Source organism: Trachymyrmex septentrionalis, unplaced genomic scaffold, assembly GCF_001594115.1.
Source record: "Trachymyrmex septentrionalis isolate Tsep2-gDNA-1 unplaced genomic scaffold, Tsep1.0 scaffold40, whole genome shotgun sequence".
Classification (NCBI taxonomy): Eukaryota; Metazoa; Arthropoda; class Insecta; order Hymenoptera; family Formicidae; genus Trachymyrmex; species Trachymyrmex septentrionalis.
In genome coordinates this window covers 2,153,728-2,178,143 of record NW_017305569.1, presented here as the reverse complement: position 1 = coordinate 2,178,143, position 24,416 = coordinate 2,153,728, and the positions used below count along the sequence as shown (strand labels likewise).

Below are 24,416 nucleotides of genomic sequence, written 5' to 3'. Positions count from 1 at the left end.
CGATATAAAGCGGAAGTACGATTGGGCGCCGAGCCTGACGTACGCGCATACGGAGCTCGTGGAAAACAATATCGTCCCTATTCTGCGGAATGAGAACATGTATATTATGTAATCATTTATTCGTCTAAATTTTTATCGCAGATCATCTGCGTTTTACTGCTGTCTTTCATTAGTACGCAAGGAAAATGTTACATTCTGAAGTTGCAAGATGAAACTTGTAGACATCAATTCCATCAATCAAAACAACCTTTATGGTATTAATTGAGGAAACAACACAATGACAGATTGAAAAAAATGTTTTTATTTACATAACTTTACTTTAGGAAGTCATTGTAAAAAAATCGTAATTAATAATTAAATAACTTAAGGGGTAATTCGTTAAAAGAATATTTTTTTTAAGGAAAAAATGACTTTTTTTTGTTCTTAATTTTTCTTGAAATCAACTTCGGAAAAATTATTTTCGAACTAGTGAATTTAATTCAATACTAGGTTAAAGTTCAATATGGAATATTCACGAATTCGTATAAAGAAAATTTCTAATATTCTTAAAAAAGTTAGAATACGCTTCTCGATGTATAACTTAATGTTTAACTCGATGTTTCACAATTTAAAATTGTATTAAAATAAAAAACGCAATATCGCGAAATAATGTTAATGTACGAAAAACAATCATGACAGAGAAAAGAGTGTTTTAATGGATCATACATGGAAAGAACGAGTGATTTCGCTGAAATATTTAAAAATTTAGCTAGGTACAGACTTGAAAATAATTTTATTGGACCATCAAAATAATTATGTAAAACGCAAACATGATAATAAAACGTTCAAGCATGATAATAATAATAATAATATTACAAAAAGTTTTGACATTCTATAGTAATCAGTTTGAACGTTTTACACAATTATTTTTATTTTAATTACTTTGATGGTCCAATAAAATTATTTTCAAATGTGTATCTAACTAAATTTTTAAATACTTCAGCAAAATCGTTCTTTCCATGTAGTAACTATGGAGACGATATCCGATTATACACTTCGCACTTGTAAGCGAAGAGCTACCGTTCGATATTAAATCGGATTCGCATCGTATACGAAATTACGCTTAAGCGGGATTATTCGAGGATCGATTCTAACAGTAGGATTTGACGAAATACACAATTCCTCTTTTATTTTACGTCATTCTTCTTATCGTTTTCCCGCAATTGTTTCCGGAATCGAGAGACGCTTTCGAAGATTACGTGGATTTTCAGCGTGGATGGGCCATACGATAGCGATCGCTGTAGCCGGTAAGATTTCACCGCGAGAGTGGTTCGTCGTATTCTTCAAAGTATCGTCCGCTTTGGGATAAAATATGGGTGAAACTTAAATAAGTTTAAGAGATGCAACCGGATGATAGGCAAACTCGCAGAATTGGGAACCGCGAAAGCACCGTGTCGGGGAGATCTGCGCGAAGAAATCCGGAAATGCATTCGCCTGCGGTATCAAAGATTTTGATAGTATAAGTTATGGCATCTTAATGAAAACATGGGCTGGGCTTCCAAGATATTTAATCCTTTCGAGACTTCGAGAAAATATATTAATATACATTGTGACTCCAGTTATTACATCAAACAATGGAATTTTTATTATTAAAAAAAAAACAGACATGTCAGCCTTGGTTTTAATAAAATCCTGTATTATTCTACTTTCTATTTTTCTATTCTTTTAATATTACTGAATCTGAGAACAAATATTTCAATTAATTTTATTGCCAGTCACTTCTAAATTAAATATCGACTTGCAATAATTTAGATAACCTTATATGATAAAAGATGGTTGTTTCATGAAATTTTTATACGAAAATGTTATTATAAAATATATGTCAGTTATAACGTCCCGTATATATGTATAAATCGTGTACAACTACACGCAAGTATCATATATCACAATAGTAACAGTACGCGAGTATTTTTGCTCTTGCAGCTGTTATTAAGTACGTGAACGTTGCGCTGAGCTATGCTAATCCCAAATTAATTTTTGTTAACAAAGAAAAGAAGTCGCACGCTAAAGCGTGCAAAATGTAAATCAGGCAATTAAGAATGCATTAGTCACAATTAGAGGCTCTTCAGTAATTTCTGTGTCATATGTAAACTTCTCTATCTTACTGTCATTCTAGAAAATCAAGTCACTCTCACTATTGATAGAATTCTTAGTTAATAAAATAAACGTTTCAATATAGGATTTACCATAAAATAAAGTGTAATAAAACTAATTGTAAACGCACACTCGGATTATGATAAATCGTATGCAGCTTTTATATTCTTTCAATCAATTGAACAACTGACTGGAAGCTTATTTGAGATTTTATTATTTTATGATACACTCCGATATGATGCTATTATGACTTTACAGCTGAATAAACGTTTTCACGTTTTCCCGACGAATTTCTACATTAATTTGATTTATAACAACAAACGCTACGCAAGAGGATTATCAAACCCGTTTACTTGTTGTCTACTGGAACGTGCATTGAAATTTACATCAGTGTCAATATATTCCACTGTTATGTTGTACCATGATAACCACGATAAATGCGTTACGAAAACTAATCACTTGTGAAAAGTATAATAAACCGAAATAAAAAAGTAAATGTGAAACGTTAATACCATTTTCGATTCGATTTTCGATGTATACACATACATACATCATTTATTCTTGTGCGCGCAAATGTTTTTTCAGCTTTCTATTATGTTTATTCTTCGTTCTATCGTTTATTCTTTTAATCTCATTGCCGGACGTGCATAAAAAGAAATTCGGAAGACCCGTTTCGGGGTGATGGACGAAAGTTCAGCGACGATTGTTACAACATGCTCACGTCGATTAATTACGAACCCTTTGAATTCGAATACGCTTCGCAAGTCACCGCTGCTTTTTGGCCTCGACAGGGATGAGTCGCAGGGCCGCTTTTTCGAGCAAATTACGTGCGCGCGGCCGTACGGGAGAAAAAGCGCGGAGGCGTTTATTCGGTGAATTAAGCGCATCGTTCAAAGTGCATAAAAGCGCCCGGGAAATTGGAAGCACAGCCGCTTTGATAAGAGGATTGAAATAAAGCGACGAAAACAATCCCTTTAGCTCAAACGGTGAATAAGATACGCCAATAAAAATACCTTGATCGCGTCTTTATATTTATGTAACGTTCACGAAATACACGAGATATAAAAAAAGGAATTAAATAGGCACAAGTAAAAAATTTTTAACGCTGCGATGAATATGCGAGTTAATTTAACAATAAATTTATTGAGTAATATTTACAATATCGATAAATTCATTTTGCAGTAAATAAAATTTTATATAAAAAGTTACCCAATACATCTATAGAATTAGAACATATAATGTCTGTAAAATTAAAAATAAAATCGTCATTAGACTGTCTTATCTAACTTGAAACGTTCTGCAATTTAAAAAAATCTGCAAAACTTTTGATGAAATTTCGTTACGTATCTTCCAAGTATAACTTGTAAACCTTTCCAATCGATCTATGCTCAGAAGCCCAGAAATAAAACTTGAACAGCATCGCGAGACAATGAAATTCCTCTCGTCTCCTTCATAATAGAACAGGTGACAAAATATTTATGCAAAAGTGAAAACTGATAGTAAATGGGAGAGATTGTGCTATCGGAATATTAATAAAGCAGAAAATGTATCAGTTTCGGTGTCTGGCACTCTAATTTAGTGTTAATTAATGAAAACAAATGACGTCTCATATTTCAGAACTCTCTGTGATTTTCTTCCTTCGCTCGTTCTCTTGTATCTTTTTCCTGTTCTTCGACGATATGCCGTTGAATAGGAGATTCAAAAAGGGATTTGAAATCGAGGAGAAGGATGGCGAGGGGAACAACGGGGAATGTATAAATCCGGCTGATGTCGAGCACGGTTCGCTAATAGATATTAATGGAACCCTTTTCGTCGTGGAAATTCGCCCAGTTTTTCACACCGACCGCGGGGCATGATCGCGAAAGCTCTCAGAGTTCGCTTCATCCGAGAGAAATTATATGAGGAAAAAATGGCTATGACGAGAGCGAGGGGGGAGAGGGGGAGATATGAGAGGAACGGGGGTTTAATGGTTCACACACACAGACAAATCGCGCGTAGCAAATCGAGCCGCGATAAATTGCGTTGCGTAATTTCGTCAAAGACTTATGCATTTTTTCTTTGATCTCCTTAAACTCCATTTGATATCCCGAAAACAATGTTTCACACATGATGGGTTTGTTTCACGTCGGGAACGGACTGGATTTACGAATGATGGACGATCACCGTTAAAATGATACGCCGATTTCAATGCTACAAACGGCATTGCGCGACCGACCTCCGAGTGCATTTTATTGCACAAATGCCAGGGAATGTCAGCATTGAAAAATCGATGAAATATTTCGGTCTGTTTGGCGATGCGTTTGTTTATTCTTAGTGTTTGTCGTGCAGTACGTTATAAGATCCAATATAAAAGTAAATAAAGGTATCGATTGCAACAAAAAAGTTACTGCCGTAATAAAAAAAACACTTCATGCATCAAAAAAGAGAAAAAGATATTAGAAAATTGTAACTTTTATATATTCATAATCTTTTAGCTGCATTCAAAATTGTAATTTACATTGAAAGTTTTATTACGACCGAACTTCATATGAAAACAAAGTCGCTTTTTTATTTTACTTTTCGCATTTTAACTTAAATCACCATTTGAATATTTGCAGAGTAAATTTGAACTTTTCATGTAAGCATTTCTAATGATTAAATAAGTAAATATTATCATAAAAAATAGCATGCGTTATGCTTGCAAAAACTGAATATTTCGAGGTTATTTTATCTTAATTATAAATAAAAATGAAAGTAATTGCATGTAATGAATAGAGATGAGTAGACACTAATGGCAAGAACAGTGCTACAACATTGGCAAATCTAGAGAGAGTCGATTTTATTCAAAAAAAATTTATTCCTCCAGAAGACGCATTGAGGGAAATATTTCTCGCATCTGTAAATTTTGCCATGTCAAAAGCTAAATGTAAACGAAAGAAAGTACCTTTGCGGCACGTGTATTTCACGTGAAGCAAGGATGACGCCTCAACGGATTACAGTAATCTGCCACATAACGACGAGGCCATCGCGTTAACGGGATGAAATTTTTCCGAGGTTTCATCGGAGAAGGAAAAAAGAGAGAACGAGAGAGAAAGAGGAAAAGAAGAAGAGCGAGAGTCGAGCATACGAATGTTAGTGTGAAATAGACAATGATAGCGAGCGTACACCGGGCTTGAAGGCAATCGACCTTCCACCCTCGAGCCGATCTCTGATCTCAGCCGCTAACTAATTAAGACTTTTACTTTTTCTAGTCTCTCCTATCACTCCTAGTTGGTCTCGGGCGGCTGCGAGTCGCCGCGTCGCTCGAGTGAGAAGACGCCGGTTACACGGCACAGCTCGCGAAAGCTCATCGTCCGAGATGGCGAAGATGAGAGAGAGAGAGAGAGAGAGAGAGAGAGAGAGAGAGAGATAAAATCCCGTCTGGGGCGGATCTTAATTAGATTCTGACATCGAGTTGGCGACATTCTTTCAACGCGTTTCATGAAAGTTTGATAAACGCCGGACGCCAAGTAGGCGCAGTGGCGCGTCTTATTTTGCACCGTCTTCAACCCTCTTCGCTAATACAGTAATTAAAGTTAACGCGAAAATTGTCGCAAGATATACTTCTTTCAATAATAAGTCGGTTATTATTTCCGTTTTATTAATTCAATTTCTTGTTTCTGTTTCATCGGTGGAATTGGATGAAAATTCAAGCGTAAATAAAAAGATCGATTTATGGACGATAAGTCAATCGGTATTATACAAATCGTGTATATTTTTTAATTACGGAAAAACGATGGCTATTACACGTATCGTTTAAAAAGCATTTAATTTATTGTTAAACGGTGCTTTTTTTAACGCTCGGACTTTAAACCGATTATTTTTATGACGTCTCGGGCGTTAACACAGGTTTTATATTGGTCATAAAAGCGCCCGTGTATCGCACGTTGACGCATAGTCATGCGCCATCGCGATATAAAGGAAGGTCTTAATTAGCACTCATAATTATTCGTAATTAGCACTTGACGCGCGTAGTTCAGGCTACTCTCGACGATGCCTTTGGGTGGCGGTGGTGGCGACGCCGCCACGCTACTGACTGGCAATAAAAAGGCAACGTAAACCGCGGACGGAAAATCGCCTCTTTTCATACCCCACCTTCCGACTTTACTGGGTTCTGTAGATAGATATAACGTATACACAACGCCACCTTTCTTTCGCTCTTTCTTTTCACTCTCCAGGTCTCCACTTCCCACCCCCTTACCGACAAGTCCTTCTTCCACTCTATCTTTCTTTATACCTCCTTAATCCAGGAATGGGCTCGCGTCGTCGCCCGAACGGAGGCTTCCGCGAGCTTTAACCGACGCTACCCTGTTTTCGTCTTCAAGCAACACACAGAAGAGATTTATAAACGCAATTCTAAAACGATTGCGGCACAGAATGACGTTTTCCAAGCCTTTTACCTCTAAATCTTATTATGACCATAAAAAAACTCATAATGTTCTTAATATCTTATGGTAGTATTTCACTTTAAACAAGATCTCTAAATAGTCTATAATTACATTTGATTAATATAACAAATGTACCAAAGTGAAATAGACATTGCCAACATTTATTTTTATCTAATCTTTTCAATTCTTAAAATTCATAAAATTTCTGTGGAAGAAAATCTTGAACAGAAAATACAGAGTTCTACCTACTTCTCGCTGTCTGTAGTCTGTCTGTGAGTTCTGAAAGCTGAATTTTTCATACTCTATCTACTTCTGTCTCTAAGTTTCAAATATGCTTTTCCAATATGTATATATTCAAAAACTATTAATTATTTTTTCAATTAATGATGAAACGCTTATTCAATTACTTTTTTAATAAATGATATCTATTCATACATGAAGAGAACGATTTTGCTGAAGCATCCAAAAATTTAGCTAGATACAAATTCGAAAATAATTTTGTTAGACTATCAACATTTCTAGATAGGACACTCAAACTGACTGCTAGAATGTCAAAATTTTTTACGTTTGAGTATTTATCTAAAAATTTTGATCGTTTAACAAAATTATTTTCAGATTTGTATCTAGCTAAATTCTTGGATACTTTAGCAAAACCGTTCTCTCCGTGTGTACGTATTTTTTCTTTATAACGTATGCAAAATTTTCAGCCTCAAATAACTTCCAGCGAAATATTTTGTGCATGCATTGATAGTACATTATATTCCATATATCGATGCATCTTCCTATATTGATTTTTGTAACGAGAAAAAGAAAATCATGCGGAAAGATAATGATACGCCAAACCGCCAGATCTTTAATCAGAAATGCACGGGTGGAGAGATAGAAAAAGGTCCATAATAGTTCGGTCGATGCGCACTTATAATAAGTCTACGTTTAGCTAGGCCGAGCACATAGGTAATAAACGGGAGGGATGCACAGATAGGGAGTGCGTGCGGAGGGATTTCGTGAGGGCGATTTCACATTTGATTCGATTACTTGCACGCCGTGCTGCTCGTGCGCGGATTAAGTAATTCATACGACGACCCGTTGCTCCTTTCCCCATTCTGCGCTTTAATGACCAGCGCGAACGACGAAACGTACAACATCACGCCCGACGTGAAAACTTGGCCCGGAAACTCGCCTTTCGAAATTAACGCGAAAGCGATCTCTATCGCGCCAATTCTCTCATTCCAACGCCTAGTTCGCAGTCGCGTCGGTCCTTTTAAAATTTCACCTCTCGTGAAATTCATTCTTGCGCAATTTTGATAGCGGTTTGGATAAGAGATGAGGAAAAAGTGATAATTGTTTCGAATATTAAACTGAATGCAAAACTCGCTTAAAACCGTCTGCGTAAAACGACATGCGAACCAATTATTCCGAGAGAAAACTAAAAGGGGAAGCTAAAGAAGAAAACAAAAAGAATCGTCAAAATATTCATTTTACGTAAATGTAGCAGAGTTCCTGAGTAATATTCTCCAACAATTTAACGCGGTTTATCCATGAAAAATATTATATCTAATTGTAACCGTAATCTAAAGCGACGAGATTATTATACGTAGGTATTTCGATAATAGATATTCTTTCGCGAAATGTGCCATTACAACGTGCGACACAGGGGGATTGACAGCTACGGTGGACATCGTTAATTGCTTTACCTCAGCGTGGTTGTTTTAGCGCTCGGCGTGCGAAATTCACAGGCACGGCATGCAAATCTCGCTGGATTCGGTCTTAACACTCGGCGAACAGAGAGTAAGATACACTGCGGCTGGGCGCCGACAGTGTTGCAGACGTTATGAGAAACCCAGTGAGCTATCATGGCGGTTGGCTAGATGGTTGGTGGTCGCCGGTCGGCGTACCCTTTCACATTTAGTCCCGGACTCGTTATACAGCGTAAGGGCTACGAGCATTGAGTTATAGTTAACTTTAAGTTACCCTAGAACTTCCCGTCCCGGAACTTCCGGAAAACCACCGAACGGACAGCCGCATACACGGTTCCCTGGCAAGGTCCATTTCCTTACCCTGGAAACCCTGGGAACGAAAACCCGAAGAGCAAAAAGTGAAACGATATATTTATCCAGATCTTTTTTAGTCTTTATTCTCGATCTTGCCATTGTTAAATCAAAGCGTTCTTATTTCAAAACATATGACCTGCATCCGTCATCTATAATCTGTTCGAAATTGGAGCAAATCTGCATAAATGATCACTAAGAAAGTTTATTTTAATATTTTCACTATATAAGATCCAGTTATAATCAAATCAACTCATAAATCTGTTTTTACTGAAAAATGAAATGCGAAACAGATAGATGGATTAATAATTCCGATAATGAATAATGATTTCATATTCGCTTTCGTTTTTACCTTAATAATACATATTAAATACATATTAAATACATATTAAATATGTTAAAAGATATTAATATAATAATAATCACAAAATATTGATCGAACAAATCAAATACTGCATCTGGTAAATAAACACGTAAATGAAAAACTACAGGTTTTTTATTCCTACACTGAATTAGAATTCTCTTTCTCGCTTTCTCCAAATATCAAACATATATTTACCTCACTTTAAGTTCTAATAATCTCCAACCATTTGTTTACAACTACAGAAAATAAACCTTATAAATACTCTTCATGTTTATAAAAACCTACGCACGCTTTATTAGTCCAGTGTTTCTGCATTAATTGTCGAAAAATATCCGCAACAAAATTTTAATTGAGCATATTGTTCTCGAATCCGACATTTTTTTGTAGCCATTTATCGAAATCCGTTCAAACAGTTATTTAACGCGTTTCCGTTATAAATAACGCGACTAAAGTTTTAATAATGCCGAAGTAAAGAGAGATAGATCCATAGAACAGATGCGAATAAAAAAATTTATTTTTTTTCTATATAATGGATCTAGCTGGGCGAATATCTGATACTCGAAATTAATATTTTAATAACTAAACGGCCATTGCGAGAAGCCTTGTATTTTTAAAAGGTAATTTAGGCTAGCTCGCTATGAAAATTATTATGAGAAAGGTCGCACAAAATAGGGGTAACGAAACATATTCTATCCGGCTCTCCGTAGAGGGTAGGCAGAAATAAGGTCGGGTTGATTATATAAAAAGGAAACGAATTTACCGTTGGTAGGAGCGACGGCGCTCGACGCAGATTCTAAAATATGGGAACTATTAGCCGTAGTTTCCCATGAGTATTACGCTCCCTTATGTGTAAATGATGCAACCTTCCATAGCGGCTTAGTCGACGTAAGCCGCCAGCGTTCAATCTGCACTGGGGATTGAGACTTAGGAAAACTATAACTATATGGAAATTATACAAGAATCTCTTTTAAAATGACTTCAAGACTAAAAGAGTAATTCCTCCAGATAGAATCGATTTTAACGTCAAAGGGATCAAAGGAAAAATAATACTATTTTTATAAACATTATTCATTACTTTTTTGTGTAAAATGATATGAATATAGAAAATCAAATATTATATTTTTAATACTGTAATAATAATATGACGATGAAAAATTATTTGATAGTACAATAAAATAACTCTTTAACTCGAAATATATAACTCGTAGATATATTATAATAAATAAGATAAATAATTCTTGTGAATAACTTTTAAAAGATGTTTATATAGTTCATCAAAAAGAAAGATACCTACGTTATTACAACTTTTTTTATTTCGCATTATTAATATTTCAGAATCTTTTCATGATCTTTCTTCCTGTTGTAGCTGCTGATTTGCAACCATTGTGCGTGCAATCCGCATTTAAAACTGCACGTACGCGACTGTTGCACGTATGTAAGTTATGGCGTTGCAACCTCGGATGAAAACGCAACAAGCGAGCACACTGCGCGGCACTAAGGGGACAATACGCGAAGAATATGTTCGCTATTTAAAGGAACGATGCCTTGCGTGCCTTAAAATTTATGCTTCACGCGAGACTCGTTGAATTTTGACCCACTTTAAAAAGTCTAGACTAAAAACATTACGTCACAAAAGCTAACGAGCTTGAATTCTACTGAGAATGATATTGAAATTCTACTCACAATGAACGTTGTGCGATATTGTTAATGACCTGTGAAAAATATAAAATCTAAATGTCAATAAAAATATTAACTTCACGAACATTTTTCTTATATGTATATTTATATTTAACTTAATTAAATATAAACTTACTATTGCTATATATAATAGTAGTATAAAATATTTGACGAAATAGAAAAAAACATACGTATTAGATATTGGAATCTTTGAACAAAACGTGATAATTTCCGCAAGTACATTATATAGGGTAAACTTAAGTAAGATGGTCATCTTACTCATGTTTGTTCCAACTTAGAATCAGAAAATAAAATTACGAAAAAGATTCGTCTGCGTTAGTTCTTCCAGCATTATATAACAGAAGCAAATTGTACTTCTGCATTACAAAAACACTCGAATACTCCTTGAAATAAGCAACTGAAATAAACATCTAGAGAAACATTCAGAATCGATGAATCCCTGGGAGATGGGGAATTACCTCGCCAAATTGTTTTCACCTTTTTGTAATTTTGCAATACGCGAGTCATAACGAGATAACTAAAACAGGGGCTGAATTGCCAGACAGAAACAGACTTCATTTTCCCTCCCATCTCGTATCAGCACCACCGACGTTACCCCGTGCACTCCTCTCTTCATTTCGCTCCGAACCATTTTAACGCATTCTCCCTATTCTTTTTTTTATTAACTTTTATATTTCTGCTTGAACGTTATCTATGGTCAGCTGCCAAGAGAAGATAGAGTTTGACTTTGAATTCTCAAACTATTATTCATTATTTTCTCGACGTTTTGTATTGTTCCCGTTTCTTTTATCCTTAGCGGTAAAGTTATATGAGTCATTATAGCTGAGCTTAAAAGCGAGAATATCGGTGGATATTCATATTACGTATAGATTAAATAAAAAAAATATGACTGGGAAATGATGAAATTGAATTACCGCGGATACTAGAGAATCAACGTGGACCGACCACGACCCGCGACAATAAAAGCGGAATTTAGAGTCTGGCATAGCTTTCCTTCTCTCACTGATGGAGCTCGATTTTATAGATTTTTACAGCGAAAAGCTATTGCGAGCCAGTCAGCTTTTCATTTTAAATACTCAATGAATAGATATCGTATGGGATAATACGAATTTCTATGCATATTGCGATACAATTTGACAATTTTCTTAATATTTAATTTAAATAATTTTCTATTTCTACAGTTTTTATTGTTGCTTCGTAACTTGGTAATTAACCTTGTTTTGCTTAGTACATTTTTTACGATCGTAAAAATAATTTTCAGCATTATTAAAATATTCTGTAACAGTGACAGAATTTAAAAAGCTGTCTTGAAAGGCACAAGTCACGCTGTTAAACTGTAAGATGCGCTATCAATATTTTTCCAATTGACATACTTTCGTTTATATCGACATAGACGAAAGTCTTACAATAAATGTCGATCATTTTGTAATCGAGGCCACGAACATTGACAGCTTTGTTTCCTTTCTGATCTGTTGAACGAATATAAAATGACATATCGGCAGTTTTACTTACAGCAGATCAGCAACAACGAAGGATATACTTCGCCGCCATCATTCTTGCCGCTAAGGAAAAGAAACCATTGCCAGGGATCCACCCTGATTCCATATCTGCAATACAGAATAAAATACTTTTATTATTTATGATATATTATAATTATTATTTGGAGGCATATTACATCATTAATTAATAATATGAGATTTTTTTTCTTAATTAATTTAAAATATAAATAATTTCCAATAGATATTTTTAACAAGTAATAATGATTTAACCCTCTGTCTCTTTGCAACCCTGGTTTTTTTTGTAAAAACAAAATTTCACTCTTAAATTTCTCTAAAATAAAGAAGTCCGATTCCCTCTTTTAAAATATATTGCTAAAAATTTTTTTTATAAATATCTTGCTAAAAACATAATATAATGTTTAAAAATATTGAAAAATAACTATAAATTTTTCCATATTTTTTAAAAGCGTAAAACAGTAAAAAAAAACTTGAACTGAACGGAGGGAGTAAAAATATCATTGCAGACGGAGGGTTAATAATTACAATAATATAATAACAAAACCGACATAATATTAATTGTAATAATACAAATGGTATACACGTGAAAAAAATAAATTACAGAAATATATTACAAACGATTAAATGCATGCAAAATAAAATCACCGTCGATAAATTTATTTATATTTGAAGAGATATGCAGCTATCTTGTTGCATTAAAAGAAAAATAAAATCGAGTAACAAAGGATAAATAAAGATAAAACGCGGCACGTTTTCAATTATAATCTTTAGTTTTTCATGGTCGGCATACTAAGCGTGATGCAAACCAAAGAAGCAAACGCTTCATTATTATAGTCTGTCTCTGGTAAGATCTATTCTTCTGAAATGGTTGAGGAAGGAACAAAAGAAAATAAAGGGAGCAGGTCTTTGTTCTTGAGATAAATAATAACTGTCGCATCGTACCGCGTAAAGGGAAGGAAGCTCATGCTAGGAAATAAAACGATTTCCCTGGAAAGTCGACTCAATGGAAATGCAGAAAACGTCTGTCCCATGATTGACTGCGATCTTGATGTGAATCTGTGATTTATTTTGATGGCGCACGTCGGAAAATATTATAAACGATGCCGGCCGACTAAATCGTGCCGGATTATTTATTGGCAATTTCGTAAAATGGCACTTTCTGCGCGCACACGAATCATTAATTTCTGCACGTAAATCAAACGGAGTTATGCAGAAATGGGACATGTCTGATAACATAATAAACAAATGGGATATATGCTAAACTACGATATTCGATTAAGTTATGTTTGTCTGTATACTATAAAAAGCTATATTGATTACAAAAGCTGTACGGAATATTCAAATAAAATTAGCATAAATTTAATACGCTTTGTTTATAAATATCAATGTGATAAAGTCAAAATTATAGTGAGTGAAGACAATTAGTGTAATGTATGATAATTTGTAACGTGCAACGGATGAAAATAACCTTCTCATTTATTTTGAAACAGACAAATGTATTCGATGGCTGTCATCACTGTTGCGTTCATAAGAATACATTCAACGTGTCTTATCACTATATTAATCTGAAAATGCAATTTACGATCGGTATCGATCTAAGCCATCGAAAACATTATTTTCTCGGGCAACGCGCGAGATAGGTGGCCGAAAAAAGGATACCAGCCGAAAAAAGGTGGCACTGTACACTAATGGCTTCAGGTCGTACATACCCGTTAACGATAATAAATGAGGCTTATGGATCGAGTAATTAAAGTATTCGAAGTCGACGCGATTTGTTATAGACAATATTTATTGGGACGCAATCATCGACCTAGTTCTCTGCGGAAACTATCGGTCATGTTAACGCAGTTACGGTAATTGAACAATAGCATGGAAAAAATGCGAATCTCGTTCATAATTAATTGATGCAACGCATCGTGTGACAGCCGATCGGTAATAATTTGTGAAAATATCTTCACATATGTCGATACGCACATAAATAATGCAACATACAATACAAATAATGCAAATTCCAATTTTGATATAGCAACGTTTAAGTCAATTAAAGTTTACCGCTTTGTATACGGCCGTAAAATAATATGCGGAAAAAAATTAATTAATTATAGGAAATCAATCTCAATCAATCATTTTATTTTACGTCAAACTAGTCTATCAAAGTCAAATATTTAATAAGAGATGCAACTGCGCACTGTGTCCAAATATTTCAAAAAGCAAAACTTTGGAGTTTTTTACCATTCTATTAACGTAATAAATAAAACAAAAAGAGCTAACGTCAAAAAGAAAAGACTGTCCGGTATCCATTCATTCATTCGTACTCATAAAATATTCATTTCAGCAAAACGGAAAGATTCATCAGTGAAAAAGGAAACAATCGTTCAGTGCTGATGATTAAACCGATCCGGCCTCGATACGTGTATACACATGATGGATGCGTCTCATAAAACATTTTTTCGAGTAGTCGAAAGTTAAGGGGATATCGCACTTATCGAAACTCATCGCTTCGAGACGTGAGCAGAAACGATATTAAATTTCTTCCCCGGCGGGAATAGCCGTCTTGATCCGCCCGTTAAATCCACGCTCGTTCTTCGTCCGCCGGAGTTCGTTAATACAGCGTCACGATAAAATCCCCAATTTCACGTCGAACGTGGTGAGAGGGAAACGTCGGGTCCTGGGGGGTGACTCTCGGTGGGTACAAGAGCGCACGGAGGTCCAGATTGGAGCAAGAGTTATGGCGCCAATATGGGACAGGCCCGAATGAAAATGTGAGCGCGCGAACGATTCGCATTAAATATTAATACGCGCGAAACGAGACGTCTCCCTCACTTCTATGATTGTAAAAAACGCCGAAGATGATTCTTCTTCTCTGGAATTAATGGTATGGCCTGAAGGCTCGTTTTAAGGATTGGCTCGGTGAGGAGAGATGAATTGTTCTGAGGGAAAAAGTGAAGGGAGCGCAGGTTAAAATTAATTTAAATATTTATATCCGGATAAAATGGAATTATTAACGGTCTTTTCTAAATAACAATTTATTTAAAATATGACATTATTAATGATTTCTCATATATCATATTCCATACGTTTTAATAAATCCATTATTACTTATATATATAGCATCTCTATTCTTTTCTTACAAATCAATTTATCTCTTCATTTTGCCCCTCGCTATTTTCTTCTCAATATTGATTTATCTAAAAAAAAAATATCATGCGTACAATGTGCGAAACCAAATATTCAATATTGAGAACTATCAAATTTCCAGTAACGTTAATTCTTTCTACGTTGTAATAAATAATTACAGAACTCTATAATCCAGATAAAAACAATCAACAAGTTCTATATTCTGATACAACGCAAAAGTTTTTGTAAAAATAGCTGATAAAGCAAGACAATATAATTATTGTTGAGACAATGTCAATATTTGAAAAATCACAAATCGATTTTTAATATGTTATGCCACGACTGGAGTTCAATAATATTAGTCTTTATTTTTAGTGCTTCGAGAAAATTTGATTACGCGACAAAAAAAAAAACAAATTCATGTATCTTTCCATTACACAAATTGGACATAAAAATATTTATAATTCCTACAAATTTCAGCAGAGCTTTGAAGACCAAGAAAACAAATTAATTGTCCTACTTTACTCGTTTGTCTTATCCATCTCTTCTTATTTGTCGCTCCATTTATAACCGCAAGAAGTATAACAATTTTCCAAGAGAGAGATTTAATAATTCCTGCACACTCTCTTATATTAAGAACTAAGTCGTGAAAATGTAGAGAAAATAATCCGAGATCGACGAAATCGTGCCTTGAAATAAACGCATATTCGTATCTCAAATTGCATAAATTATAATTGCATGGAAAATTTCTGAAAAAGTTTTACGAACAATCCGCACAATGGATACGAAAGACAAGGCATCAGAAACTTCAGTAACTTCCTTTACCCACCTCCGCGGACTTTTATCGATAGCGAGTCTTTCGTCGAGAGTTCGATTAATTGAGCTCTCTCGCTGCCTTTTTTCACTTCGCAGAGAAGCATCTACCCGTTTTCTTACCGACGTGCTTTTTTTCAGTCGCCAATCTACTCTTTTCCCTTTCCCACCCTCATCCCATCGATTAATCTCGATCCCAGCAAAATCGTGTCGACAGTCTCATCCTCGCGATTCGGCTGTCGCTTGCTCTTGTTCTTCGCGAATCAAGTCTGGAAAAGTCTTTTTACCGGCTGAAACGAATCAGTCGAGAACGCCGACTGCGTTAAATGGTTACGATTTCTTCGAAGTGTTCATTCGGAAGTGCCGATAAGTTAATTAAGCGGTGACACGATTATACGCGAAATTATCTGGCCGATTGAACATTACATCATACACAGCGCGTTGAAACGCGACGTACGTATTAATTGGAAATGTATCGCTACACTATTAGATATACATATATAGCTCTAAAGATATCTATCTAAATTACGAATCCAAACATTCATTCTCCACGTCCAAGATAAAGATTGATGCAAGATTCTTATTAATTATTCAATTCATCAAAACATCATATTAAACTAACTGCTCCCAAAATATATATTGTATTTATCCATTGTACAAATATAATTTTTAAATATTACTCATTGTGAAACTGGATTATCTAAGCAGCACTGAAAAACAATACTAAATTTTAATAAATATTTGTTTAATATAGTTTTAACAATAAATAAATATTTACAAAATGTAAACATATTTATTCGATACAGAAACTAGTAATGTGATTTAATTTATAGTTCTATAATTTGTTTCATTGAATAAACATTTATTTACTGTAAGTAAATGTTCATTTATCACTATTCAAAGAAATATTACTAAGACTTTAGTAAATTTTTTCAGTGTAGCAAATTAAAGGCATCAATCGAATGCTAAAATGCTTTGGACTCGGGCATAATCGCTTACGGCCGTTCGTAGCTGCGCTTGTTTCGGTCTCGTATGAAGCGCGTGTCGGGGCTACCTCGAGCAATTACGTCGCAAAAGTTCGCTCGAAAGTTTTTCTACGCTTAACGAGCGTGATAAATTTCTGTTACGCGCCCTCAGGAGCGGCCGGACGCGAGGCCGAGAGTTTACAACAGCGATAAAAATCTCGTTGAAATTATTCATGGACAACGCTTACGCTTCTCTCTTGCCCTTGGAAGAAGAAGGTAGCTAACTTACTCCTCTGAGCACAATATTCTGCAAGCAGCGCGCGTCTAGCAATAGTATATCAATGCACGTAAGAAAATAATTAGTTCTGACAATGCGATTTTGTGATTCAACCTAATTTATTATTGATATTTTACATCAAGATGCAGCTTTACAAATAGAGTATAAAAAATATTTAAGCATCAATTATTTGAACATTGAATTCGTGAGTACTGGTTCGTGGCCATCGCTACAAGCTAATTCAATTGAAAAAGGCAAAGAACGCGCGCGCGCGCGGTTAGTTCCGTTTCACTTTGTCACCCTTAAATTAATTTGCTATTATTCGTACTCTCCTTTCTTTCTCTCACTGGCAGCGTATCGCAAAAGTAACTGTCTATACAATATTGATAAGTTAATCAAATAATTTGTATTAAAAAGTACATAAATTTCAACAAGTGCTGAAATAAATTAAATTATCGAAATGATAAGCATAAATTATGTCGCTCGATATATAATAGAATTTATATATAATTAAAACATCTCTCTCTCTCTCTCTCTCTCTCTCTCTCTCTCTCTCTCTCTCTCTTTGCGACATTGCTGTGGCTCGCTTTAACTTATCTTGCAAATATTATACATCTTAAACCAAAAATATACAACTTCGAATCTCGTCAAAAGTTTAGCAGTCTGTATACATATATCGGACAAATAACATTTCGATCTTTTGCTGTGTGCCATTTTTTGTTTTTCATCTTTCTCATTACGAACCTCACTGAATCAGAGATCGAATGACATACTCATATATGTATCTATCGCAACAATGGCAGTGCCCAGTTTTTTAAAGGTATCAAATTTGTTTCCATCCATAGCGTGTTTGCGATGAAATACGAGCGCATTAAAATCAGATCATGCAACCTTATCGGTTGACAATCTGTCATGTTCCAACAACGTTTGCCAAGCAAATAATATGCACTTACACGATCTGTAATTACTCCTGAAGATTAGGGAACAATTACACCGTTATAGTTATAGCTACAAACTCAATTTTGCTTGCCTACTGGCAATCGATTTTTTTTTTGTATCCCAGAAATTATTACGGTAGTGCATCCATCAAACCAATAAAGACACTTTTGATAGGCTTTTAGTTCCCTATCCCCATTAGCTGTCATCCTATGCAAAAACTCCCTCTTCTCATTCTGGTAAGGCAATAAAAACTTCTTGATGGTATTCTATTACTTGTTAGAACTTTCTTTTTTTCACTCCCTCGAAAGTGACTGATTGAGAGTGATGACCACATGATTATTTAACAATCCACAGATCAAAATTCAAAACATTATAAGCGTTCATACATTTTTCATCATGTATACGTTTCTGTGAGGAATAGTGCAATAAATATTCAAGAAAAACTAATTGTAATAAAAAAATAAAAGTGAAAACTAAATTCATATTCAACTAAATTCATATATTAATATCTAGGTAGAATAGATAAGTGAAAGATCACTATTTTACTTATATCCTTTAATATAAAATATTTTTTTATGTTATTAAGATCAGCGAATTCAATAATTCAATCAATCCAACATTTAGCTCCTCATTCAAAGATTTTTCACTCATTTTAAATACAAATAATCAAAGACTTTCACTGACCTTTTTGAGAAATTAAAAAATATCCCTAATATAAATAATAATACAATACAAAATGTTTTTTATGACAAGTCTTATTAATGATAAGTTAATTTTTTAATTCATCATAATTTATATTTTATACAATTTTGTAAGTATAGATAATTTATTATTATAGGTCAGATAATATAATTCATTTTCATTGTGCTAATAAAAACAATTAATATCATTTCCGTTGATTGAATAGTCGACATTATTGTGTACTATATGATACACTCGAGCGTTTATTATTGACAAATCCATCATCGGGAATATATATGACCCAATAAAATCTACCACGTCTATTAGTTACAAAAAAAGTATTATTACAATTCGAGATACTCACTTTATGAAATTTTCAAGCAGTAACCTGATACCACCAATACCTAGTAATAAGAAGCCCCAATTGACGAATCCCGTGAAGTTATCGAAGCCGGAGCTCCACGAAAAAAGACTATCTCTTGGACGGTGACATCTGTAAAAGAAATAAAAAAACTTGAATTATCCGTTTTTTCATTACTTATTTGCTATTATAGCAATATCGCCGATAACATTAGATTTCGCAAATAGGGTTTTGTGGAAAAACATATGAAGATGTTTCTAAGGTAATTATTTCAACGCTGAATCCGAATCTGCCATCGAAAGATTTTCGAGTTAATTTCTGAGATACAAGAAAATACATTTCTTGCAAGAAACATATAGAATGAAGTTTTTATTAAAATAGGAAATTAAATCAGAAGTTGAACATTTCATTTTTGTTTCGTTATATGACTTTGGATCAGTTTCACGTAATAAAGTCCAGCAGTAATCGCCTAGCGTATTTTCGTTCCAATATTCTTGGTCATGATACTGAATTATTTAAAATTTGGAAACGTTCGTTTTGTTCAGTATTTGTCATACTTAAATTATTTGAAAAGAAATGCTATATCTTGAAATTAATTATATCAAAAATTCGACATGATTTCGGGTGGCAGAGAGAATTCGAAGTCGAAATTATAAAATACATTTTAAAAAGTTGTTTCGTTTTCTTGAACTAAAAATTATTAAAAATTTGTGAACTAGTGAAATTTTTCAACGCAATCACTTTAGAAAATATGTTGCGTAATAATTATTAATTTATTTCTCAAAAGCTGAGTTACATAATGCCTTTATGTATATTTTGTATTTGCTTCTTCAGGATCTCTTTATGAATAGCGAGCTTGTTATTATACGTACGGAAATTCGATAATAGACCAAGCGCTGAGTATAGCTAAAGGAGAAGAAGGTATTAAGGAGAATATTCTCGTTCTGGCGCCATACTAGCAAAATGATCCTTGTGCGCGAGCGGTATGAAGAAAGACGTATGAACGTCATAGGGATGAGAATGGGGCAATAAAGAAGCTTTCATATCGCACGGTTATACATGTCCTTATATCAATTTACGGACTGACGTATAGTTCACACGTGACGACGTGGTAAATGATATAAGTCACTTTTACTGCAATAAAAGATGCTCATTATTTGATGGACGGTCGAACAAGCAGTTCTATCTCGGAGACACCCGTGGGATTTGCAATTCTCGTGTTTTCTAGATAAGTTTAGTAACAAAATGTAGTTTATAACAAACAATTGTAGCAAAATTACTATTATATTATGTACACGACTCTCTCATTTTGTATTCTCGACGGACATTGTTTCGTATTCGGCAGGCATTCAGGACATCCCTTTCATTTAGACCATGCTTCGTTGAGATATTAAAGTGAACAGTAACAATGCATCCTGATCCCACGATGATATGCGCAATGCGTGTTTCACTTTCAAAATTTATCTCTCTTTAGAGCCCTTCTTTAAAATTATTTACAAAATTAAAAACAAAAATGTTGCATTAACAAATAATAAAATAATAAGATGATTAATCCTATACATTGCTCGTAGCTTTTTTAATGTAATTAATCGTGCGAGATGTTTCCAACAGCCTAACATCATATTTGAATATTCATTGCTCCCTTTAATTGAAATTAAACTTGATACTATTTTATATGTCCCTTAAATAAAGATAAATGCAAAAAAGTTTTTAATTGTAAAATAATTCGTACTAAATGTAATGTGTATAAAAAAGAACATTCACATTTAACGAATTTATAAAGTCGAGATGTCATTGACCCTACATAAGTAATGAGTTAAAAAGAGAGTCCCAAGATCGTGTTTTTAGAAAATAATAAAATTCTGTATGAAAAATTGTTTTAGTTAAAAACAACTTTATCGTACAATTTTTTAGAGTAAATGACATTTTAATGAACATCTTTCACACTTCATAATAACTAATTTGTCTATTTCCTCGCTACCCTCTTAGTGATATAAAATTACACTATAAAATTTATAATGCCAAATTAGACCCAATTTGAATTATTTTTAAACATTTCTATAGGTCATTACTATTTTTACTCAATATGTCATTAATTTAATTAAAATAATGGAATTAAACATTTTAATTTAAGAAAACATAAATACTAAATTTGACTCAAAAATCTTACCTATTATTTTCTGAATATGTTATATAAATATATATTGTTTATATTGAAACTTTATATTGAATAACAGAAATATATTGATTTATATTTTAACGCACATGGAAGTAAAAAATAACAAAATGCCATTTTTGGTTCAAGAGATTGAGTTCTCATTGCACCTTTGGTATCTAACAGTGTATAAGTTGTCCACAGTTCGACACAGGCGACCGTTGTCATGAATAGCAAGCACATCTTCTCGATCAAAGATACGAGAGGCACTCGAGTGTTTTGTACACCGCAAGACAAAACCTTTCGAAAAGTTTATACGATGGTCCTCATCGACCCTCGTCGCGTGCGCGCTATCAACGAACGGATGACAGACGCGTATCGTGGAAGCCGATTACGGAGACGCATCCGGTATATAATCCACCCTAGAGACACCAAGACAAGAGGGTTTTGTGTTACGATCCTCTATCATACGCTATAGATACCATTCAGATTTCATGCATGGAGTATTGTTGACGATGCGCACTTGCCAGTCATGCGAGAGTAGCGCACCATACGGAATTTCCAATATCTAAAGTGCATATTGGACGTACATGACGATGCGAAAAGAGTTACGTACTAAAGGTTTCTCGAATAGTACCATAATGAATATATAGCAAAGAACAAAGGAATAAGATGGGACTTCTTATTCTAATACTTTATACTTGAAATTACTTTTAACACATTTAATATTCTTGTCATATTATAACGTCGTTCTTTCCAACCGAGCTCGTTTTCTCAGAACTAAAAAATAATTTTCTTCAAATAATACTAAGAAAAGAAATGTTTAATTTGAAGATATTAAAATGTTTTATTCTTGACTTAAAAATATTTTAGTTTTAAACTTTTTCAATACAAACGAAACACTGTATTTAAATTTAAAACACTAAAAACGTTTAAAATTGAAATATTTTTTAGTATTAAATATTTGTTTTACAAAAATGTTTCAAACATAAACATTTTAAACACTGCACTTTTTACAGTGTAAGATCGAAAGTAAATTTTCTACACGGAGAGAATTTTTTCTTAGAACTTACTTTGAAAATATGACAGTCGTGGGACAACATTGTATTTCGAAGAATTTTAAAGTAAATCTCTCTTATTCATTAATAAAACTACAATAAAGTATAAAATAAATTTGATCAATTTTATTGAAGTGCAAGGTAAAAATCTTTAAAATATTGTATTGTATCACAATTATACCATATTTTCAAGGTAAATTTTAAAAGAAAATTCTCTCCTTGTAATAGCGTGTACTCATATAAAAAAAAGATATTTCTGGGCAATTTAAAGGAATCGTTTTAAACAATCTAATGCATGACGCGTAAATTAATTAAATTACTTATTTATAAACAATTTTACATTTCATATTTCTCCAAAATTGTGTGATTTTTACGTTAACAAGAATAAAAATCCATCCGTTAAATAAATCACGAATTACTGTTGCTAGAAATAGCATTATGATACCCATAATCAATATATAAAAGGAAAATAAATCTCATATCAAGCGATTCTATTTTGTCGACTTCTCGATTGCCTCTTACTTCGTGACCGCTAGTATTATACCGTTATCGAGATAGGTCTTGTGAAGCTTCTATATCACTTTCATGGAGAGAAGAACCTCTCGTCCTAAGTATTTACATGAAAGATCTTAGCGAAAACCCGGGGCGTGAGCGATAAGATGTATTCTTGAGACCGGTCTCTTTGGAATTTCGAAGACTCACAACCGTGTGAAAAATGTGTGAAATTTCATTAAATTTATATCCTTCAAGATATTACAATTTAACTTCCAAATCGTATAAATATCTTAAAAAATATTATGAAAACGCAAATCCCTGTTTAAGATCTCTTTAAATTAAAATGCAAATTATGATTTTAACTGAAAATGCAAATCCTTTCAGTAAATAAATGTAACGTGCCATAAATGTAATATGCCATTTATTATATCTTAGTCCATAATTATTCAAACTCTAGCGTTAAGTTTTAAATATTGCTTAGTCATTCAAGACACATGAGAATAAAGATTATTCTCGCTTCGTTGCTCATTTTTTGCATTCTTAATTAGCTTGTTCGTTTACAAGTAGTTATTTCACATCGTAAATAACTATTAACGCAAAGGCAGTGCTTACTTACGTAACATGCTTAACAGTACATAATAATTATTCAAGTATTCTTACTTGATAAAACGAGTATAACATTGATTTGACGACACAATTCGCACAAAATATATTTTAATAATTCTTATATAAATATTCTGATGTACCATGTTTCTCACATTTTTCTCAAATATAAAATTAAATTCCAAACTATTTACATTTTTAACAATTAATAATTAAAATATGTGTGAATAAAAGTTAGAGATTGAAGATAATAAATATAATAAATAACATATACTTATGCAATATTTACATAAAGTCAGAAACTAGGTAAGAAACTAACTATTATACAATTATTAGTTTATCTAAGAAAATATTCATCAAGTAAGTAAAGATCCGTAATAATTGTTGTACATAATATCTACACGTCACATTTAAATTTGTAATTTATCAGAATGCAGATGTTATATGTTACGTGTGATAGTAGCCATTACTTCACTTATTATTAGTTGACAAATATTTTTCTAGATAAGCTGATAATTTTAATAATTTTTCACGTAATACATTAATTACGTAATATATCAATCTATTAATTATATTATTATATATTAATAAAATCATATAATTTTCAAAAATATATTTGCTTTAAATATACAGTGTATATTTCTAAAATATACAATAATTATAATATGTAACGTGCGCAAATATTATAAATTTTCACAACGACGACTTCACAGCGCGATGACGATGCAATTTGTCTGGTGAAGAATTCCGTCGGTTTTGCGTATAAAATGTAACAGGCGAACGTTA

At 33.4% G+C, this 24,416-nt stretch overlaps 1 protein-coding gene across 1 annotated transcript in view; it reads right to left on the bottom strand.

The window, feature by feature from the left end:
• The window catches only part of LOC108751140 (diacylglycerol O-acyltransferase 1), a 102,216-nt gene that overhangs the window by 65,217 nt on the left and 12,583 nt on the right, over window positions 1–24,416 (bottom strand). Inside the window, exons 2-3 of the mRNA XM_018491182.1 lie at window positions 19,323–19,451; window positions 12,162–12,256 (exon numbers count right to left, since the gene is read on the bottom strand). Coding sequence (XP_018346684.1) covers window positions 12,162–12,256; window positions 19,323–19,451 — 224 coding nt within the window. The remainder of the gene's footprint in view (window positions 1–12,161; window positions 12,257–19,322; window positions 19,452–24,416) is intronic.